The 21,162-nt window shown below is 42.2% G+C and overlaps 1 protein-coding gene across 2 annotated transcripts; it reads left to right on the top strand.

Annotated features, from left to right (window-relative positions):
• The first annotated feature begins 437 nt into the window (after positions 1-437).
• On the top strand, positions 438-11,959 carry plpp1a (phospholipid phosphatase 1a). 2 transcript variants are annotated; one of them, XM_082538732.1, is made up of 6 exons: positions 438-1,041; positions 4,775-4,926; positions 6,245-6,525; positions 9,038-9,095; positions 10,575-10,751; positions 10,919-11,959. In XM_082538732.1, the coding sequence occupies exons 1-6, from the start codon at positions 984-986 to the stop codon at positions 11,036-11,038; spliced, it is 846 nt and encodes a 281-aa protein (XP_082394858.1). In that variant the 5' UTR covers positions 438-983; the 3' UTR covers positions 11,039-11,959. The 2 variants fall into 2 exon arrangements, with proteins under 2 accessions (XP_082394858.1, XP_082394857.1); XM_082538731.1 differs by lacking the exon at positions 4,775-4,926 and adding an exon at positions 3,335-3,489 and having other exon boundaries at positions 441-1,041.
• The last annotated feature ends 9,203 nt before the right edge of the window (positions 11,960-21,162 follow it).

Genomic DNA, 21,162 nt, shown 5'->3' with positions numbered 1-21,162 from the left:
CATGCTAAAGAAGTGCGCACGTTCAACCACCGGACCCTAGAGGGCGATATTGATACAGCGGTTCAATGAAAAATGTTTATTTATTTGTGAAATTAAAATGCAAAAGGCAGTTTCTAAAAGGACAGCACGCATTAAACTTTTGTTTTTGTTAGACATTAGCTATAATTATGTACATACAAATTATAAGCCATAGCCTAAAAAAGCCGTTCTCCACATCTTTTAAGATGCAATAAAATATCCAAACAATCAGGCCTAATATTAGTTTAATACATGTATTTAGACATTCAGGGTCCCCAGAGGCACATCTTCATAATTCTACTAATTTTCTCAGCGGAAAAAAAAGTTAATAATTGCCTTGTAATTGTAAAAACCTTTTTTTTTCAACAATCTACCGATATTACTTGAACGCACCATTTTAAAGCTTCATATTTCCCCCAGCTTCACGCGGGTACGTGAAGGCAGCAGCGGGCCTTGCGTAGCTGCGATCTCCTCGGGTCTTCTCGGGTCCGCCACAGGCTCGTGTTTCATTGGATACACACAGCGACACGCGGGACAGCTGCGAGCCGAGACTCGCTGTTTGTTTTTATCACGAAGCTTTTTTTTTTATTTATTCCAAATCGGCTGTAAATCCATCATGAAGCATATGCGGAGTCATCGGCTGCGCTGCAGTTCACCACCACCGCCCCCACCCAACTACAACAACATCAACAAACACAGCAGCGGGGCCGGTCTGTGAGCCACACTCGCTTCTTTTGATATGCAGCTGCTCTCCTGTGTCCGGGGTGGTCTTTGTGTTTATTTGGAGGGCGTCGGCTTTTATTGTGCTTTTTAAACAGCTCGCTGCTGCCTTCCTTTGGCTCTCATTCAATCGGAAGGAGCACAGCAGCAGCTACGTCCTGAGGAGGAGCGTCCCCCTGGTGTTTTATTACGGCAGAAGACCCGGCAGCAGACAGGGACTCAGGAAAGCACAGACAAGAGACAACATGTTCGACATGAGAGGGATCCCCTTTGTCCTATTAGATATAGTCTGTCTGGTTCTGGGTATGTATTTAAACGCCTTTTTCCCGTCCTCGCTTTTATGTACTATGCTGTTAGTCTTTTTGATGTAAGCCGATTTAGGAAGCAGGTATAAACCTGCTGAATGGGTATTTAGCAGCTTTCGTTCACGTGAAGGGAGTGGTGCTGGATTCACTGACGTTGTATTTACAGTGGTGCTACAGTACAGCTGTAATATGTGAGCTTATCTTCAGCAGCTTCTATGCAAACTGACTTTTCAGTTTGTGCTGGCAAAGCATGTGCTGATAAATAATTATGACATTAGACGCAGTGTAAAACTAATAATTCATGCGTTGAATATCATATTAATTACACTGTACCAGTAGATTTCTCTCCTGATCTTGTGGTTTGGTACTTGTGGCGCACTGACTTATTCTTTTACTTATGTAAGGGGAAGTTTGGAGTCTATATGCTGCTCTATAATCTGTGACTCATTTAAGCCAAATGTAAATTTCCTGACACTTAGTTTAGAATACAGTGCTACCTCTGCTCAGCAAAGTTTCCTGATACATGTGACCACACTTTCCCTACTGTTGACGTGTTGAATAGCCCCACGTGGTGGGACCCGTGGATTGAGTTAGAGACTCATTTCTCAGTCTCTGTTCCTACCAAAGATCTTCTCCAGACACGGCAAACACAAACTGGCCATTAAAGTGAAGCAAAGAGATTCTACCATTATAATGAAGAGCACTTTTTAACCACTCCCAACAGGGCTGGGGGGCTGGGGCTGCTTGTCCCCGAGCCTGGTTCTGCTGGAGGTCTCTTCCTGTTAAAAGAAAGTTTTTCCTCCCCACTGTCGCCAAGTGCTTACTCACAGAGTGTCGTATGATTCTTGGGAGTTGGTCTGTTGTAGGGTTTGTTGTTGTGGCTTGGCGCTATACAAATAAAATGTGATTAAATTTAATTCATATCATGTTTCAACAGGTCTTATAGTCGTGTTGATATTTCTCATTTGGCCATCGCAGTAATTGCTTTGTCTTAGATTTAAGGTGAGCAAAAAGAAACATATATCAATTAAAGGATGCAGATTTCTTTCTGCTCTACACCTGAACCTGTGTTGCCCTGAGAAGCTGCTTGACTGCCTGCGTGCAGTTCACATTCACCCTTTAATTCAAAGGGGCTATTAAATTACAAGCAGGCATCTTGTGAGAGTCTGTTTCCAGACAGATGAGGCTGTTAGCAGCAGTCATGCACTGCTGCATGTTGCCAAACATGCACATGCATGTTGTGCTGTTAGAGTCACAGGAATGTCATCTGGTAAATGTGAGATTAAGATTTTTCTTTTTTTTTTCTTCTCTGCCTATTTGTTTGTGTTTGGCCGCTCGCAGCAGTTGTAAAGTTAGCCGTGAGCTGTCTGGTGTGCGTTTCAGTCCCAGCTTTCTGGCATCTCCAGCTGCTCCAGGTTGTCAACTTCAGCTGGTGAGGAGCTGTCCCTCATGAGGGTGAGGACAGCTGCAGAGGAGGCGCGCAGAGCGGAAATACCAGGCCGAATGAATGGGCAGTTTATTTGTAGATGATGGCATATCCTGGCGTTGTGCATCTGTGCGCGCCCGTCCATTTGCAGCCTTGCGCATTACCTTTCACTGATGGACTCATGCTTTCTGCTTAAATGAATCTTGTCTTCTCCGCACCGTACAATGAGCTAAACAGGCCAAACAGCCTGCAGGAATGGCAGCAGCATTACATCAAGACTTTGGACTAACTAATCAGCCCGTTCTGGTATCCTTATGGTATTTTATCTTAGCCGAGTCCAAAGCTCCTCTCACATCTGTGTGAGTCAGTCGTCCAGCCACAAACCTCTCAGCGCAGTTTGCTGACAAATTGCCCAAAGAGTGGTTATGTCACTCGTGCCGGAAGATGTTTTCATCTTTAAAATGTAATGTTGCAGAGTATAAACCAGTATTTCTTGTGTAACCTGATGTAGTTCTTACTTACTATTAGGACAGGTACTGCATTTCATTACAAGGTAGTGCAGCTGTTGTAGATGTTCAGTCTTTTTCACCATATAATCACCAGTCTGAAGTAGTCCTGAACTAATGCCACACATTGTTCTTATTGTTCTTGTTCTTCAACATTATTAATAAAAATAAAATAAAGCAAACAGCTTTTTATGATATATTGATTTGTGATTTTGTTCTTTTCATCAAATTTAACGACACAAGTAATACATAATAAGGTTTGTGCCGTTTGACACCTTCGTTCTGTATGATATGTTGTATGTTTTTTTAACGTGTGAATTTTTTGCTGTGGTAATTCCTCCCGGTCTCTCCTTCCACAGGAGGTCTGCCTCTGGCAGCCTATAACCTGGGTAAGATCCGTCCCTACCAAAGGGGCTTTTTCTGTACAGACGACAGCATCAAGTACCCTTTCCACAGCAGTACAATCACCTCCACGGTGCTCTACACTGTGGGCTTCGCCCTGCCCATTAGCTGTGTAAGTAGGAGTCGCTTAAAGCAGGCTCAACATACATACACGACCCGCTTCACAGCCAATATATTGACTTGCCAACAAGCACGTGTTCCGTTCTGAGCCGGTTCCTGTGGTGTGACGCATAAGCGGCTGTTTTAGTGCCCCACCTGCATGGAAAGCAGTCTTTACTGTTGTTATCAGCTTTGGCAAGTCAAAATATCCACTGTGAGGCGGTCTGTGGGGACTGAGAGAGCAGCACATCAAAGAATAAACACCCAGAGTCGAATGGAGGACAGCAGTGACACCGCTGACTGTTACTGAGACTCTGAATATGTGTCGGCTGCTTTTACTGGAGGTGTATTAAAAAGAGTTAAAGGTGAAGGAGGATGTCCACTTTACAACTACTGCAGAACAATTAATAATAGTTTATTTTATTGTCATTGTCAAGCACTACAGATGGATTTGTGGGGGGAAAAACCCTGTAATTCACTTGTTTGGTTTCCTGATGCAGTCAAAGAACTCTAAATCACATTTAGTCCAGCAAAGCACACAATCGACTATTTCCAGATATTTAATTGTGGATAATGACTGAGGCCAGGCCTTTTGGAGGGGTGTGGGGGGTTGGTTTTATGTAAACATCAGAGAGAACTTTATGTCTCTGTTATTAATCTGTGCAACAGACATTCAGGCTGCGTCCTCTGTTCCTTAAAATAGCTGGAATGCTCTTCTGGAACAGAGCGGTTGTTTCTGGAGAATGACGGGAAGAGCAGGAAGAGCGTCTGCTTTCTGCTGCTTTTGTAGCATCAGTGATTCATCCCTCTCTTTTTTTCCCTCAATGTCTAATAACTGCTGTTCAGCGTTATTGCGATTGACTCCATTGTTCCCTGTCTGTTGATGTGAGGTTTGGGAGGATACGTGGGGATATGGAACAGGACCACTGAGGAAGTTTTTTTTTCTTTTTAGGAAAGAGGAAAGTGTGTTGATAACAAAGAGTCCGAATCCGCCTAGAAACACGATCGCCGCTGTTCCCAGCACAGGAGCAACGGAGATGCACCTGCTCAGCTCTAATCTTTTTTAGGATTGACTTTTCTTCATTAACAGAAACACTAACCACAGTTTCACCATCTGTCGCTCTAACACTTTAACTATTAATGATGTTCCTGAAAGCCGGACTTCAGAGGAGCGTGGGCTTTTCCTCAACGCCCTCTCACGTGGCTGCTGGCTCTTGCTTTGCGTGGTGGAGAGATCTCTGTCCCGCTGACATCTTGTAACCTGTATTTGTTTCTCTGTCTCATTGCTTCTCTGGTAGCTGGACTCCCATTTGCAATTCTCACTCTGCGACACAGTCCTTTCCACCGGGGCTTTTTCTGTAACGATGATTCAATCAAGTACCCCTATAAAGACGACACCATTTCCTATCAGTTGTTAGGAGGTGTCATGATTCCCGTCACGGTACTCACTGTAAGTGCACAGTTTTTGTTTTCTGTTCACTTCTGTACATCTTTTTTTTTTTACTCTTCTTCAGTTTGGAGTTTTGCTGACTGCTTTCATCCACTTCTTTTTTCTTCTTATACTCGTGACCCTGCTTAATGGAACTGCATGGTTCTAATCCTCAATGCATGATTTGTTTTGCTTTTTAAAAAACATTTTAACCCCACTCTACTAATGTGCTAGCAGTTTGATTTGTTCAAATCATTTTTGAATGTTCTACATTTAATGAGGAAACAGAAAAGAGGTAGGGGTTTGTTTTTTTTACCTGACCTAATCTGCCGCCTCGGGCTTTAAAATAGAGCAGATGTGTAACCTACAGATGTGAAGGTCTACGCAAACCTTCTAGTGATGACGGAGGTCAGGTTTTATCGTTTTAAGTAATGACACGGCTATTTAGAGTTGTTAAACCTACCCTATTTTTAACTGTAAGTCGAGATAAAGCAGCTCTTCTGCTGTAAAGTAATAATGAAGAAGCAGTGTGTTTGTTTAAGCCTTCGAGGCCTGTTGCCTGTTCATAGCGTTGCAGAAACATGATAACGTGCTCATAAGCCTCAGGTTTCATTTAAAGTTTCAGATGAACTGAAAGAGAGAGGCTTACTGTGTTAAGTGGACATCCTCCTGTGACCTCAGCAGCTGTTGCAGAGCCCTTCTGATTACCGTCAAATGAGCATTTATGTATTTCGAAAGCAGCATTATGAGAAGGATTTTCTTCGTTGTAAAGGATTAGATCAGAAGATCAAAAAAAACAAATTTGTCAGACATTTCGTTCATAATGTCATAATCTTAGCATAAAAACTGGAAATGAAGAAATAGCACAGATTCAAAGTTGGCTCCGCTCTGTGTCTGGTTCTGTTGGAGGTTTCTTCCTGTTAAAAGGGAGTTTTTCCTTCCCACTGTCACTTGTTCAAAGGGGTTTGTCTGGTTGTTGGGGTTTTCTCTGCATTATTGTAGAGTCTTTACCTTACAGTATAAAGCAGCTTGAGGTGGCTGTGTTTGTGATTTGGTGCTATATAAATGAGATTTAATTGAATTATTCATAACCACATGTCCAGTCTTTGCTAATTTGTGGGTTTATATTCAGGTCCTGATTTGACAGAAGAGTCAATCTTCTGATCTAATTCTTGTTTAAGAAGCAAATCATCATAGATGAGTCTTCAAAAACAAAATCAAAACAATGATCCTGGGATTTTGCCTCCGACGTTCATTTATCTGCATCTTCTTTTTAAATGTGTCACTCTGTCATTCTGTATAAAGGTGTAACTCTGTGTCCTCCCGCCCCTCGTTGCAGATGATTGTTGGCGAGTGTCTTTTAGTTCATCTAAACCGCATCAAGTCCAAGTCGTCTTTCGGCAGCTACGTTGCCTGCCTTTACAAAGCCATCGGCACCTTCGTTTTCGGTGCCGCCATGAGCCAGTCTCTGACGGACATCGCCAAGTATTCGATCGGCCGGCTTAGGCCGCACTTCCTGGATTTGTGCAGACCGGACTGGAAACTGATCAACTGCTCTGCAGGGACTTACATTGAAGACTTCACCTGCACTGGAGACGCGAAGCAGGTCAACGAGGCCCGGTATGTATGACCCAGCACCAGGAAAGCAGAGCTCCAAGCACAGAGCAAAAATGATGTCTAGGCTAGCTTCTCAAGTGTGATGATTCAGTGCTTTATGTTGTATAATGTCTAGCTGGCCTTTTATTGGAAAAAAGCAAACCATTTAAACAGATCACCATGGACTCTGATTCATCTTTTTATTCTGATGTTTAGATTTGAAACTAGCGGTTGCAGCCCGAGTTCAAAGAAGAATGAATTTGTTTCTTTTTTTGATTTCAGATGTTGAAACGAACACCTCTTTTCCAACTTTATGCACACCAGCTTTGTTTGTTTTGGGGTTTTCTTGTTGTTGAGCTGATTATTGGAAAAATCCTCAGGCCATTGTTTTGTAACATGTTCACAGTGTAAGCACAAAGGGCAGAGGTGAAGCATGTCACTGAACAACCTCTGAATAGCCGTTTTAGAGTTGTGCTTCTGACTTTCAGCTTGTGCTCAGCATCACTTGCATCTATTACTGAAGCGTAAATGAGAACAAGCACATCAAACCTAGCAACGTCACTCCAATGTGAGAAATATGTAGGTTCCAGTTATACGTGTAAGACTGAGTTGAGATGGCCCCTTTTGATATTATAAATAAGCTAGATTCTCAGCACTTACTCAGCACCATATCCTGCAGGAGATAGTGGTTCAGCAGCCGCAACCATGAGCTGTATTTGTAAGTACACAACTGCTGCGATCTGTTGGGGTTGATGGGAGGCAGACAGGACATAAAGACACACTGTGGAAGAAAGCCAGAGATTAATAATAACTAATGATCTATGAGCACACAGTAATTCATTTTTAGATTCACACAGCCTAAATGTATTTGTCCTTCCTGGCTGAGGCTGCAGCAGGATTATACTTCTGAAGTCTTATTTGTTCTTTATAATGTTCTTGTAAGAAATATCCAGCTTTACTCCCATCCATTGTCCATTGTTTACCGCCACCGGCGGCGTTAGCACCACCGCTCATACCGAGACCCAGAAAAGCCGGGTCAGTTAATTCAGTTGAGAACCACATGACCGCTTGATTTGATTTTGGTCGTTAGGGAAGGGAAACAAACCTTGGTTATGTTAATGATCTTCTGGCATAGATAAAGATCGTTTTTAAAAAAACAGCTGGGAAGTGTTTAGATGTGCTAAATGGGTGACATCTGTAATGTGCGCAGCTGCAGCGCGAGCCGCTTTGAGTAATATCACAGGAATGTAAAGCGTATTTTGATTTAAGGTCTCTGTCTCTTATCGGCTCAGAGCAGGAGGAAGAGTATTGGGAGGAGAGGATTTCCTCTTCTCAGTCTGACGGAGGCCCGGCCACATAGGAGTGATGCGTGTTTATTATGGGCTGTGAGGAGGTTTACGTTACATTTGCTTCTCCCCTTCTTTATCTGTTTAAAGCGAGACGGGGAAACGTTTTGCTCGAGCTGCGGCCCTTGAGCGTAAAGGGCCCACCTACCCTTCACCGCTCTGGGGTATCTGCTGTACGTTTATCAGGGCGTGGTGCACAATCATTGCTTCCTGGAGCACCATTATTACTCAGCAGTCTGCTTTTTATTTAAATAAAAAGCTGCTCCCTGTCTTTGTTGGCATCTGCTGGACTCTAATGCATCTAATAACTGCAACAGGAGAGGAGAGAGGAGGCTGAGATAGACTGCCCAGCATCATCTTACAGTAATATGACACCTCTGTGTCTAAGGTTTACTGCCCAGCAAAGACACAGCTCACTGTCAACGATTGAGTTCGTTTCCATGGACATGAAATCACAAATATTGATTTGTAAGGTGGCAATCATGAATTTTTCATCCTGTGATCCCTCACAGGATGCCACAGTCCTAATCTGATGCCACTGTTGGGGATTTATGGAGGTCGGCATTGTTATCGTTTACTCTGCTGGGTGTAACTAACAGTCGCTGCTGGGGAGTTGATTTATAGATTAGCTTAATTGTTAATGATGATGAAGATTTTCAGCTTTGCCATTTTGAGGGATTTCCTGTAGAGCTTTTAAAGAAAATAAGTGTCATGTTAGCAGCTCTGGGCCTAAAGTGTGCTTTTAGGTCAAAGGATAATTCTGGGTTTTTATTACAACCTAGTATATTTCTCGTTTATTCCAGCTCCTGGGGCTCATGCTAACCTGGCTCTCTAGGGTTAGGGGAAATAAGATGTTGAATTTAAAGCAGAGTATTGCAAGTATTGGTTTATAGAGATCCTTAACGCAGTGGCGGATTTTTTTTTTCAAATTCCTCCACATAATCCACTGATTTTCAACAAGCAGCAGGTTGTTCTGCGCTGCAGTCCAGGCCCTAAATCTGATCAGTAAAAGCCTCCTGACTGGGAAAATTGTGCCACAGTATCCACAGTGTGTGCACATGAGTGCTGATGTGGTGTTTCAAACGAGAGCTAACTAAAGCCGGGGACTCTCCAGTCAGCTCAGACCGCTGTGTTAATAAAAACATGTCCTTACTCGGGTGTTGAGCTGTGCTTTTGTCTCTCTGTTGCAGGCTCTCGTTCTACTCCGGCCACTCATCTTTTTCCATGTACTGCATGCTCTTCCTCGCTGTAAGTATCTCAGCCAGCTGCATGTTGATCTGTAATCCCATCCATCAATGTATGACTTGACCAGTGTGGCGGCTGAGGAAGCAAGGTTATTATAGTTAACTGAAAACTAAAATTCGATGTCAAAGAAACATTTTAGCTAATCAAAAAAACAACAACTAAAGATCAGACTCCTTGAAAAAGTAACTAAAATGAATTAAAACAAAGAGAAAGTTTTAGTATTTGTTTGAACTATCCATCCATTCTTATATGCTTATCCAATCCAAGGTCGGGGTGAGTGGGGGATTTTCTTATAGTTTATAATCTATCATTAAAATTATAACTTTAACTAATTATAATTAGATTGAAACTAATAAAATCTTAATTAAATTCAAATTCAGTGAGGGTAGGGAGAGAAAAAAAACAACCAAACTAGTTAGTTTAGTTTTTATTGTTTGAAAATGTTTAGCATTTTCAAACAATAAAAACTGAAGTTACTTAAGCAAACCTGCTCTGGAAGCAGAAATAAAAGTGATTAGATGTTACTTGGAGTTTTGTCCCCCACAGAGTGCAGGAACTTTCCCTTTATTTCCCAGCAAAGTTCCACTTTCTACATCTTCCGCCTGTTAATGTACAGCTACGCCCGTCAGTCGTTGAAAACAAGGAAACTCTCCTTCAGATGGTCTAATGGACACAAAGGCACAACTTTTCACCTCTCCGCTACGCTGACGAGTCCATACTGTAGCCACGTTCCTGGTTGTTTAGACGAAATTATGCAAATGCTTCACCAAGGCTGTTTATGATAAGCTGAGTGTCTGCTGGCTGTTGTTTCATGGCGTCACGAAGCAGACATCATTATGTTCCAAATGATTACTTACAGTTCTTTAAGGTTACATCTGTGCACCTTCAACCTCGCGCCCGTTATCAGCAGCACTTCCGTGTGTTGTTCTGAGGAGATTTTACTGCCCAGCACCGATGAACTTTGCGGTCTGCTGACTCATTCAACAGCAGCAGATATAAATACACACAGGGACAAAGTCTTGGCAAACCTCTCACACACACCCTCTGGCAAAGAGGAAGTTTGAAGTATGGAAAAGCGCTGCCATTTAAATGACATTTGCGTCAGAATTGAAGTGCAGCAGGAAGACACGAAGCATGAATCTTTGCAAAGCCATGGAGCTTGTCTGTCCTTGGGGCCACACCCTGTTTTAAACATAAACAAATGAACTCACTGGACACTGTTCCTGAGGCAAACAGAGATATAGAGACATTTATCAGCTTAGATCATCGATCAATTGCAGATAAACGGCCTGCATTGAACAAATTCCTTCTATCAGTAAAATTCTGAGACCAGCAGGGTTTTTTTCACATCCTTTCCCTTCGTGAACGTCCAGCCGCTCATTGCGGAAGCGGGAACAGAAGCGTGTACTAGGCTTTGACAGTGACACATGTGCTTGTTTGTGACCGTCTGTACTTTAAAAGCATGGCCCTTGTGTTTCTCAGCTCTACCTGCAGGCTCGGCTCCAGGCCGACTGGGCGCGGCTGCTGAGACCGACCATCCAGTTTTTCCTGATTGCCGCCTCTGTGTACACCGGACTGTCGAGAGTGTCTGATTACAAGCATCACTGGAGCGACGTTCTCACCGGACTCATACAGGGCGCGCTCATGGCTCTGCTCGTGGTAAGTCCTGCACTGATCTTTAAGTTCAGCCCGCAGGGGGTTTTATATATCACCCCCTTCTGGCAGTCAAGGTAAGTACTCAAACGCTGTGTGTAGATGTAACTATTCAAACCTCAGTAGCACTTATTTTTAATTATTTTATTCATTTATTTTTTTGTCTATTACAGGTCTTCTTCGTGTCAGACTTTTTCAAGCCACAAATGGAGTCCCGTAAAGAGGCAGACATCCCACACACAACTCTGCAGGAGACGCCGACAAATGGAAACCACTTTGAAAGCCCTAACTAAGCTAAGTGAGCAGTGGAGGCGACCTCTGCTCTGTCCAAACGCACGCCCGGGATCCCAGCTCTCTACCTACCATCTCACGCCAATTATCTCTGATACCCTGCATGGATTTACAACGTGAAGTTACTTGATTGTGCATTAAGTGCGCCGGTGGACAAAACACATCCTAGAAAAACCCACACTGGCCTGTTCAATTTCAAGACAGTTTGCTGTCTCGTCCACCACTTCTCCTCGTGGCTGGAGAGAGCTGAGACAACCTGTACAATCCCTGTAGTTAAGCTGACTGAAGCAGATGTAGGTTAGGGGCTAGAGGTTCTGAGAGGATGGAACTCTTTTTTTTTTTTTAGCATGTATGAATCTACTGAACCAATGGAAAGACTTGTCTGCATGCACCCACTAAAGGGTCTGACCACTGCTGGGAGGGGTGGGGAGGTTGGAAACCTGTGAATGTATCTCTGCTTAGTGCTTTTCCTGACCTGGAGTCAGTGTGCTGGATGATCTGCTTTAGGGTCAGCTTGGTCTCCATCCTTCTGACCATGCTGCCTCAGGTTCATTGTTAATTAAAGGGCTGACGGCAAAGCCGATCCCAGACCAGAGGCTGTCGACACAGCTGCCGACTCCAGGTCAGCGCCGTCTTCCTCTCCAGCTATCTAACCTGATGTTCAAATCAGGAAGTTTGATTTGTATCACGACTGGTTAGAGTGCTGCAGAGTTCAAGTCATGTGTTGCCTTTGCTGGACTGCTGCTGCTATTACAGCTTCCTGTGTAACTAATGTAAACATAAATAAATGGACAGCGTGCTTTTTATATAATCTGTAAGTAAACAAATCACCCCACAGTCATTTATTGAAATATGTCAAATATGTACATCACGCTCCCTCATCTAAAAAAACAAGAAAAAATAAAGCTGTTTATTATATCGTTTTTCCTGCATACACGGTTTTTGTCTTTAGTACTCGATGAGGTGCTGTGGGTGGAGCCCGGCAGGAGGCTTTTGATCTTTGTTATTCCGGCAGGAAAAGAAGTTAAAGAATGACTTTTTGAACATGTTTTACCGGCTTGCCTGACCCTGTACAGAATCTGTGAGATATTGTCAACAACTACCTAACAGCCCCAAACTGCAGACGAGCTGAAGTCTGCATTCAAAACAACATCAGTACTTGAGTAAAACAACTGCAGTGCCACAAGCTGACTGCCTGCATGCAACAGTAACACTGTAGTTATTCATGGTAAACAAGCACCAAGCAAGTACTTCTTACTAGCTGAGCATTTTTCTATTGAACGCTGAAAAACGTCTTCCATTAATAGTCTAACATATTTACTTTCTGATTTTCCTCAAAATTAAGACTTGAAATATTTTTATGTGTAAAATCAACATCATAGAAATGTTAAGTTGATTCAACACAGTCACTGTGATAAAAACAAACAAGTAAATTAAATCCTCCCTCAGCTATTTCAGCTCAGTTTTACTTTCTTGTTATGATGCCATTCATTATTTCGCAGCTGAGGTCAGTGCTGGCACTCTGATGTCGGTGGACTCAAACCGCACACAATAAATGTCAGTTACAAGTGCGGCTCCAGGGTGGTAGAAAAAGCTTTCATATCCTTATTTAAGGATGTTCAGGAGAAGCTTCTGTTAAAGGTGGTTTTAACTACTATATACACTTTTGGGTTTAAGTCATGTGGTCTCATCGTTGGGTTGGACCCCTTTCAGATGTTCACAAAATAAGCTTATGGGGCTGTAAGAAGATTTAACGTGGAGAGCGGAGTATAAAATACATTTTTAAATTTTCTTTTCTCATCTCTTCTTCAAGAAAACAACATTCAGAGCAGCTGTTTCAGCTGGATTTTCTCCAAATACCAAATGATGTAGAAACACACAGCCAATCGGGCTGGGAAGCTATCATCTCCAGCTGAACTAGCAGCAGGTGGTCTTTAGTGACAGATGACAGCCCTGTATACACCAAACACACACACACACACACACACACACACACACACACACACACACATCTTTATGTCCACAAATAAAGGACTAAGAAGTGAGAGGAGTAACAAAAGTCCTGCTGAAAGAAAAAAAAAAAAGGTCAAAACACTAACAGAAGACACTTAATCCTCACCAGTAGCTCCAAAACACACCACTGAACTCAACACAATAGTGGATCAAGACCATCATCAGAGCCTTCCATCAGCCATCAGATAAATATGGCAAAGTCCAAAGACCATTTGTTAGGCTGAACCCACATAAAAAAAATCCACCCACCTGAAGATGCCAAGAATGCAAAAGGAGCTCTAATGTGCGGGAACAGGAATAAAGTTGTTTATGTCAATGTTCGGGGAAGGATGAATATTTGTACGCTGAGTCAAAGGAATGACTTGTTTGTGTTCGTTTGCCCCCACGTTTTCCTGGAAGACAAAGCAGGACAGCGAGGCGGTGGCTTGATCAGCTGTCAGATCATTCAATTGTCAGAAACTGTTGGACATCATCTCAGTCAGCAGGAACTCATCAGGACTGGAAACATTTACTTTTATCTTCTTTTTTTTTATCAAACATGAGCATTTAAAAAACAGGATCTCAGAGGAGGTGTGACGTGAGCTGCAGCAGACGTCTCCTTAATCTAAATTACAACTCTCTGACGGCATCGTGACTCAGGCGATGCTCAGCATTTCACCATGTGAGGGTCCAGTTTCCTTGTCTCATCAGTAATAAATGAAAACAGGGATGTGAACCCTCTCTTGTAAAGCCTCTTGTGACAGTTTGATTATAGCACTACTGCTACTACTCAAACTACAGATTTGTACCATGAAAATAAAGGCCAAAAGCATCTTTTAACAGATTGTAAGATGCTTTAAAAAACCAGGGATTGAACCACCAACCTTCTGCTCTACCTCCTGAGCCCAACCCGATTTCTGTTTAGAAGCTGCTCCACCCAGCAGTTTGCCATCCACACTGTGGGGTGTGAGATTATTGTTTATGCCAAGCAACCTTTCTCATTTTTAACTTGTTGGACTTCTTTCGGGGTTCCTTACAAAGCTGTGCGATAAGTACCAGCTGTCTTGCACATGAGATCATTTCAAACACCACTTTAGCTGTCAGAGTGATGGAGAGGAATGTGAATGAAAACTGCGTGCTTATCTAGCACCAACAGTTTCATTTATCTGCTAAAAACCTCTAACCCTCATCGTTACGACACAAAGATTTCACCAGCGCAGCTGAAATCAAAGCTCTTAAATCTCAAGCTCAGCTTCTCTGTGCTGGTGGCCATGTCTGTGTTGGTAAAGAAAAGAGATCACACATGCACACTTAAAAAAAATGCATCTCAACTGCTCCGATACTCCTGACACGTACGGGATCACTACAGGTTTTCACTTGGGCAGCAGTTGTCCTTCTCTCCTGGAGCTTTCTTTAGGCGCCTTCCCAGCTTTGACAGAAGTCCAGCTGGGATAACCACATTTACTCAGGGTCTTCTTGATGTGATGTTCTGCTGTGTCTGTGGGGATGGTGTTCGCTCTGTGTTGTAGCGTCCTGATGACAGTGGATGATGAGAGTCAAACCTTAAATACTGATCCTTATGTGTAGGTTTACGGTACACAACAGCTTTTAAATGTCCCCCATTCCTGATGGAAATCTCACAGTCTAAGAAGGCTAACCTGCCACTTTTCATATCCTCCCTGGTGAATATGATGTGTCGGTCCACCGAGTTAATCTGATCTGTGAATTGCGGTAGGTCCTGAGATTTGATTTTCACACGTGTGTCATCCACATATCTGAACCAATGACTTGGTGGTGTTCCAGGGTAGGATAACAAAGCCCTCTTTTCCACTTCTTCCATGTACAAATTGGCCACGATGGGTGAAACTGGGAAAACCTGCAGTCAGCTGAGACTGAAGAAGTCACTTGGATGAGTGACAAAACGTTTCTCCCACTGATGAACAGTCAACTTTTGGATATTTACGTTATACTTTCCCACATTACTTCTGAATGGGAACCCATTTAAAATAACAAAGATACAAAAAGCAACATTTCCCATACCAGGAGTTGAACCCGGGCCACCTGGGTGAAAACCAGGAATCCTGACCACTAGACCATATGGGACCTCTTGGAGTGTTGGAGTATACCATGGTTGTTTTGCTTCTGATGTGACACAGAGTAAGTACAATGCAAACTTGTGACCATTTGGATGAGCCATTCTCATGATTTACATAGAAAGTTGCTTCCTGTTTGGTGCTTTCCCTGTGTGTGGGCAAAATAAGAGCCCACCAAAAAACAACAACAAAAAAAAAAAAAAAAAAAAAAAGATCAATGCAAGACTCATGCTACACAGCATGAAACAAAAGTCCCTTTCACTGAGCGTAATATTTCTGTGAGATGTGCAGTTCAGCCAGTGCTACCTGCTTTCCTAAACAAACGTGTAAAAAAATGTAAATCACCAACGGTGGCGTCTGTAAGGACTGGAGTGTAGAGAGACGAAAGAAGGACGATAAAGGATCGCAGCAGGAGTTTGAAGCTGTTAGGAAAAGTGGGTTAATCACCAGCCTACAAAGGAATCAGTTTAGTAATCCAGTTTGTGCTGGACTAGTTAGCTTAGCATTTCATTCAAACTTAACCTGGCTAATCCTCAGCACACTACAAACTTACTTTGGTTCCTTAAGTGTTGCTCATGCATTTCTTATTGAAGAAATCTTCGACTGTATAAGTAATTTTAGACCGTATTGTTCTGAACATGTGTAAAGACCTAGAGATACACAAACTGAAAGGACTCATGCAAATTACTTACAGTTTATATGTCAGCCTTTAAAGGCCATACAGGAGGAATTGTCCTTTTCTTTACAAATGCAGGGGGGATGGTGCGGTTGGGCTTGCAATAAATTGCTGGAACACAGCCTGATTTTTTTCTTTGTTTGTTTTTTTTAAACACAATGCAGTTAGACTTTTTGAACATAATGTACAGGATAAAATAAGATCTACTTACGATCATATTAGGAATTTTTCCCACCATGCCACCTATAGGAGTAGGAATAACGAATAACGCCCTTGCTTTCTTCCTGTGTTTGTCAGTATGAGCATATTGGACCGTAACTGAAAAGCAAAATACAATAAAAGGTCACTGATTCTTATCTGACAAAAGGTAGGACTGTAGATAAACAGAGAAGGTTAAAAATGTATAATAATCTGGTGTTTAATGTCATCATAAGGCCTGACATTTACTCCTTGACTCCTGGATTTCTTTGCCTATATTGGCCAGCTGCTGCCTGATTTTAAAGCACGTGACGGTGTGGTGATTCATCCAGATAGATCTTACCCGACAACTTAATACTTAATATACTACAATATATACTTATAGATGCTATTAAAATCAGTGATTTACATACAAATTCTTATCTAATCTGCAGTGTGCACATATGAAAATGCTTACTCTCCACTACATCAGGCAAAGCCCTGTAGTGTTGGAACTGGTAGAAAGACTTGCATGCACTCTGAGTTGATCTCCTCCACATGCAGCAGGTTGAGCACCATGTTGTAGGTTCGTTAGAAGCTGCTGTTCAAAGGATCTGCAGAGCCCTGCACAGCAGGATGAAATCACAAAAACATCAACTGGACAAAAGTACAGCTGTGATAAATCATGTATTCTGATTAAAATGTCAGCTTTTTCCTAAAACGGGCCAAGAAATCTAAATAACTGCAGGCTGAAGTCATTTTCTCCACTTAAAATAGTGATTTTGTAATCACAACCTCTGAACCACAGACATCTTTCTCCAAGACTCAGTGCAAGTTCAGAGCTGTCACAGCGCCAACGAACAGTTTCAAATTAACACTACTTCTTTGAAAAGCTGGCCCGCTGCGTATTTATAGCAGCGCAGCTATAAATGTGTCAAATCAAAGGCAGGGGACAAAGACTCTCTGGCTTCTTTGTGACTCTGTGTTAAGGTTTGACAGCACATCAAGCGGCCTCATGACACACAGAACAACTTCAGAGTCACTGCTGACAACCTCTACTCAGTGGTTCACACAGATTCTTAGTAGGATTGTAATTTGTATGAATGACTAGAAATGCATCAAAGAGGAGTGTGTAGACAGCTGTGAGGTGGTCTGCAAGGACACGATTAGGAAGAAGACTAGAAGTTGAAAACTTCATGACTTGATGGTTAATAAGAAGGATACCAGATTATTCACAGCTGGGCACACCTTCTTATTCACCATGAAAAAACAGTCGCTCTGTCATCCGCTCCTCTCCTCCCAGCACACAAAGACATGTGGATATACTCTATTTCTGCATTGCTATAAATCTGCATCACTCATCTATGTTGTGATGTGGAGAGTGAAGCACTTTTCCAAAGGCCTCTGAGGACTGTGCATTGAATCACACATGGCACTGACTGAACTCCACATTTTTACCTCTTACCAAACTAAAAAAGTGTTCAAATGATCCAACTTTCAATCCAGGCATGCGATCAGCTTTTGACTTGGAAGAGAGATTTTTTAAAGAATGAAGGTGAAGTGCGAGTGCCTGCGTGGAGCTTTGGCACTATCGGAGGCAACAGATGTTCCTGATGAACCTCTTGGAGGGCAGTTTCACTCTCCCTCTCTCAATTTCTCCAGTCCTTAGAGCGCATAAGAGCCCCCAGCTTATAAACAATACGTGGCTGTTTATGTGGCAATGCAAGCTGCAGCGCTTGAAGACCTTATAAAGGCTTCAAAGCAACACGCTGCATAGTAACTGCATACTTCACAATTTATGAGGAGCTCTGCATTTTACTGGCCTCTAACAGAAGCCATAGAAAGACAGATTTCTTTCTGGAGAAATCTTTAAATTTTCCAAACATGCATATCTAAAGTAATACTGCTGCAGAGAAAATGATCTATTTACAGGACTTGACATTGCTAACCATGGCATGACTTTGCTGCCTACAGATGATTTATTATGCAAAACAAAGAAAGAAATAAAATAAAATAAAAGATCAATGTATGTGTCTGACTGTGTGCTCTTCCAACGCTGTGATTTTTGCCATCAATCTTGAATCAATTTTTGGCACCTTTCCCTCATTTCACAGTGTTACTGTCACTGACTGTTCATTACGCAGAAGTTAGCAGCAGCACAGTGCGACACTATGGCTAAAGTCAATCTGAAAACAGTAACATCTGGACCATTTGCAGAGCAGATGCTGCAACACTGTGCTTCCACTCTAATCAATGAATCTGGCTACACCACACCCAAGTTGTGGACACGAACCAGTTGTGGACACTGTTCTTTTTCCTAGGCAGGAGGACTGTGCAGCATAATTTTTAACAATTTTAAAAAAGCAAGATATGAGTGCATGATTTTATTTTGGATTTTCTCTATTCCATGCAGAGTCTGAAGTATACATATAGCCTCAAATATATACAAAGACTCATTTAAATCTTTTAATACGTTGTCCTGAAGGTTCCACAAAGTGTTTCAATTTGACAGGGTCTTTTGAGTTCGAATTAGTGAGAAAGGTTGATTACAGCAGGTAGTTTCTCTTCACAAAGATAAAAACGATTTGTTTGAAAGCACTCACTGGATTGACCAAAACTCGGCATAATAAGAAAGTCCATGGACCTCAGTGAAGATCTAAGGAGGAGAACTGCAGATTTATGATGGGAAAGTCTCTTGGAGCCATTTCTAAATAACTCCAGATTCCAAGATCATCAGTTTAAACAACAGTACACAAGTTATTAAAATGTGTTACCACACTCAATGGTCTGGAAGACAGACCCAACTCACCCTCAGATGAGAGGAAATTGTTCAGGAACAAACCAGAAGCCACCAAGGCTTTCTGGCCTGCCGTGAACTGGAAACTGCTGGAAAACCTGTGTCACTATCCAAAGTGAAGCTTGACTGAAATTTGAGGCTTATGGGCAAACCAAATGTCTTCTGGAGAAAGGTTTTATTCAGACAAGATAAAGACTGAGCTATTCGGTTACAATGACAACAGGTATGTCTAAAGGAGTGGAGATGAGGTTTTCAAGCCTAAAAACACTGCACCAACTGTCAAGCATGGTGGAGGCAGTGTTATGCTGGTATTTGTAGTAATCTTTTATTTTGAGTCCTACTAGTTTTTGCTCCATTCTTGCTGATAGTAGTTTGCATTGTATTCCTGTTTCACTTTATCCTGCCTTCCCTGTGTTTCCCATGTTTAGTTAATGTTTTGCCACTCTCTGTGTTCCCTTAGTATGTTGCCCTCCTCTGTCAAGTTGCTTGTATTAATTTCATTAAGGTGATTGTGTTTTCTCTGTTTAATTATTACTTCCTGTTTTACTTTGAAATAATTTGTGCTCCTTGTGCTTTGCTTTTAGTTTTGCTTCCTTTGTCTAGTCTGCTCTGATTTGGTTCACCTGTGTCTTGTTCTCCACAGCGGTCTCCACTTCCCCTAATCACCCACCTGTGTGTGTATTAGCTGTGTCCCAAAACGTCGGCTGCATCCTTTGGAGGACGCGGCCTTCGCAGTCTACGTGGGCCGGGTCCTTCGAAGACTAAGAAGGCCGGAAGTGCGAGGCTGTAAAATGGGACAGTCTAGCCTTCAGATTTGCGTCACCGCTGTCTTGGTGGAGTTTAATAAACTCAGCCGTCTGCTCCTTGCTATCTAAAATATAACAGGAAACTGGCATAAATTCTTGACCGTCTCATACTTCTGTTTAAGCAGTTTTCTGTTTGACGTTTATTCAGCTGTGTAAAAATCCTGGAGGAACCCGATGGATTAATAAAGTTTTATTTAACTCATTCACTGCCATTGACGTCTATAGCAGTCAATGGCAGTGAATGAGTCAATGGGTTTAACTCATTCACTGCCAATGGCTGGCAGTGAATGAGTTAATCTAATAATCTAATAACTTTGATCTCAGCCAAACCGATTTACTCCGGAACAAATAAAACACCGATAAAAGCCAAACAATTACATTTTTAAGTTATCTGAGTGACTTATATATCATGTTTAACCTGAGAAGCGAAAGACAGTGGAGGTCTGAAAACGATGAAGCTGGAAGTCCGCTGCTCTCGTCAGGTCGAGTGACCTTTGAACCCCCCGGCTAGCTATCGAGCTGGTGGGTAACAGACGTCTCCGAAAACATCGGAGCACTTTTGCAAATATGCGATGTCTTGATAAACCAAGCAGATATTTGTAATTTACACAGCTACTTTCTCGTCTGAAAATATGTTAAAAGTTTATTTTGTGACCCAGAAAGATTAATAAGAGTAATTTTAAAACTTAGTAGCGGCCGCCATTGTTGGAAACTAAAATAGGCTGGGCCTCGCTATGAATTCTGGGATTTGGTAGGCCACGAAGGACACACCCGACCCATCCTTCAAATTCGGGGAAATGAAGGACGCATTTGTCGTCGCATTTGAAGGAGTCGATGAATTGGGACAGCCTTCGTCGGCCTGGCTGTGACGTAAGCGGCCTTCAAATGCGGCCTCCGGAGGATGCAGCCGACGTTTTGGGAGACAGCTTATTTTCTTACGCAAGGTGTTGTCCTAGAAACAAATTGGTCACAAATGGTTTTTCGTTTATTTTATTTGTCAAAAACACAGATAAAGTTTCATAGCACTGTAAAGTCGCTGAAGATAAAATATAATCCAAAACAAAAGCTCAACTTTTTGTTTTGCCTGTGACTCAAAAAGGCTTATACTAAAGGTGTGCTCCAGGTGTAACAAGTCATTCGCTTTGTGTATGATGTGTTCAGGGAATTCAATGCCTAGAAGTCACTGCAAGTATTTGTTCATGCATCATTACCCATAGTGTTTACTTTATGGGTTTACCTTTATTAGTCATATTCATGTGAGCACAGACTCCCTCGATCAATGAAGCTCACTGACTTTTGGCAAATTAACTCTTAGTGCCGACTATTTATTAAATTTTTGTGAAAAATATTTTAATTCAAGCCTTTAAAAAAACTTTAAACTCTCTAAAAGATGAACATTTCCTAAATCTCAGTTACAAATAGTGCAGCAGTCCTGCAGAGATTGACCAATTTTCTTATTAAAGTTAGCATCACATAGGGTGCCTTCGGAGGAAAGCACCCTATGGTCTGTTTGGGGTTAGCAGTAGGCCTCCGTGATGAATCCCCCTCTATATCTCCCTCCTTAACAGTAGCTGTTAATCTCCTT

Source organism: Aulonocara stuartgranti (assembly GCF_965226115.1).
Source record: "Aulonocara stuartgranti genome assembly, chromosome: 7".
In the NCBI taxonomy this organism is placed as follows: Eukaryota; Metazoa; Chordata; class Actinopteri; order Cichliformes; family Cichlidae; genus Aulonocara; species Aulonocara stuartgranti.
The sequence above is the reverse complement of the archived record's forward strand: the minus strand, read 5'-3'. Positions and strand labels throughout refer to the sequence as shown.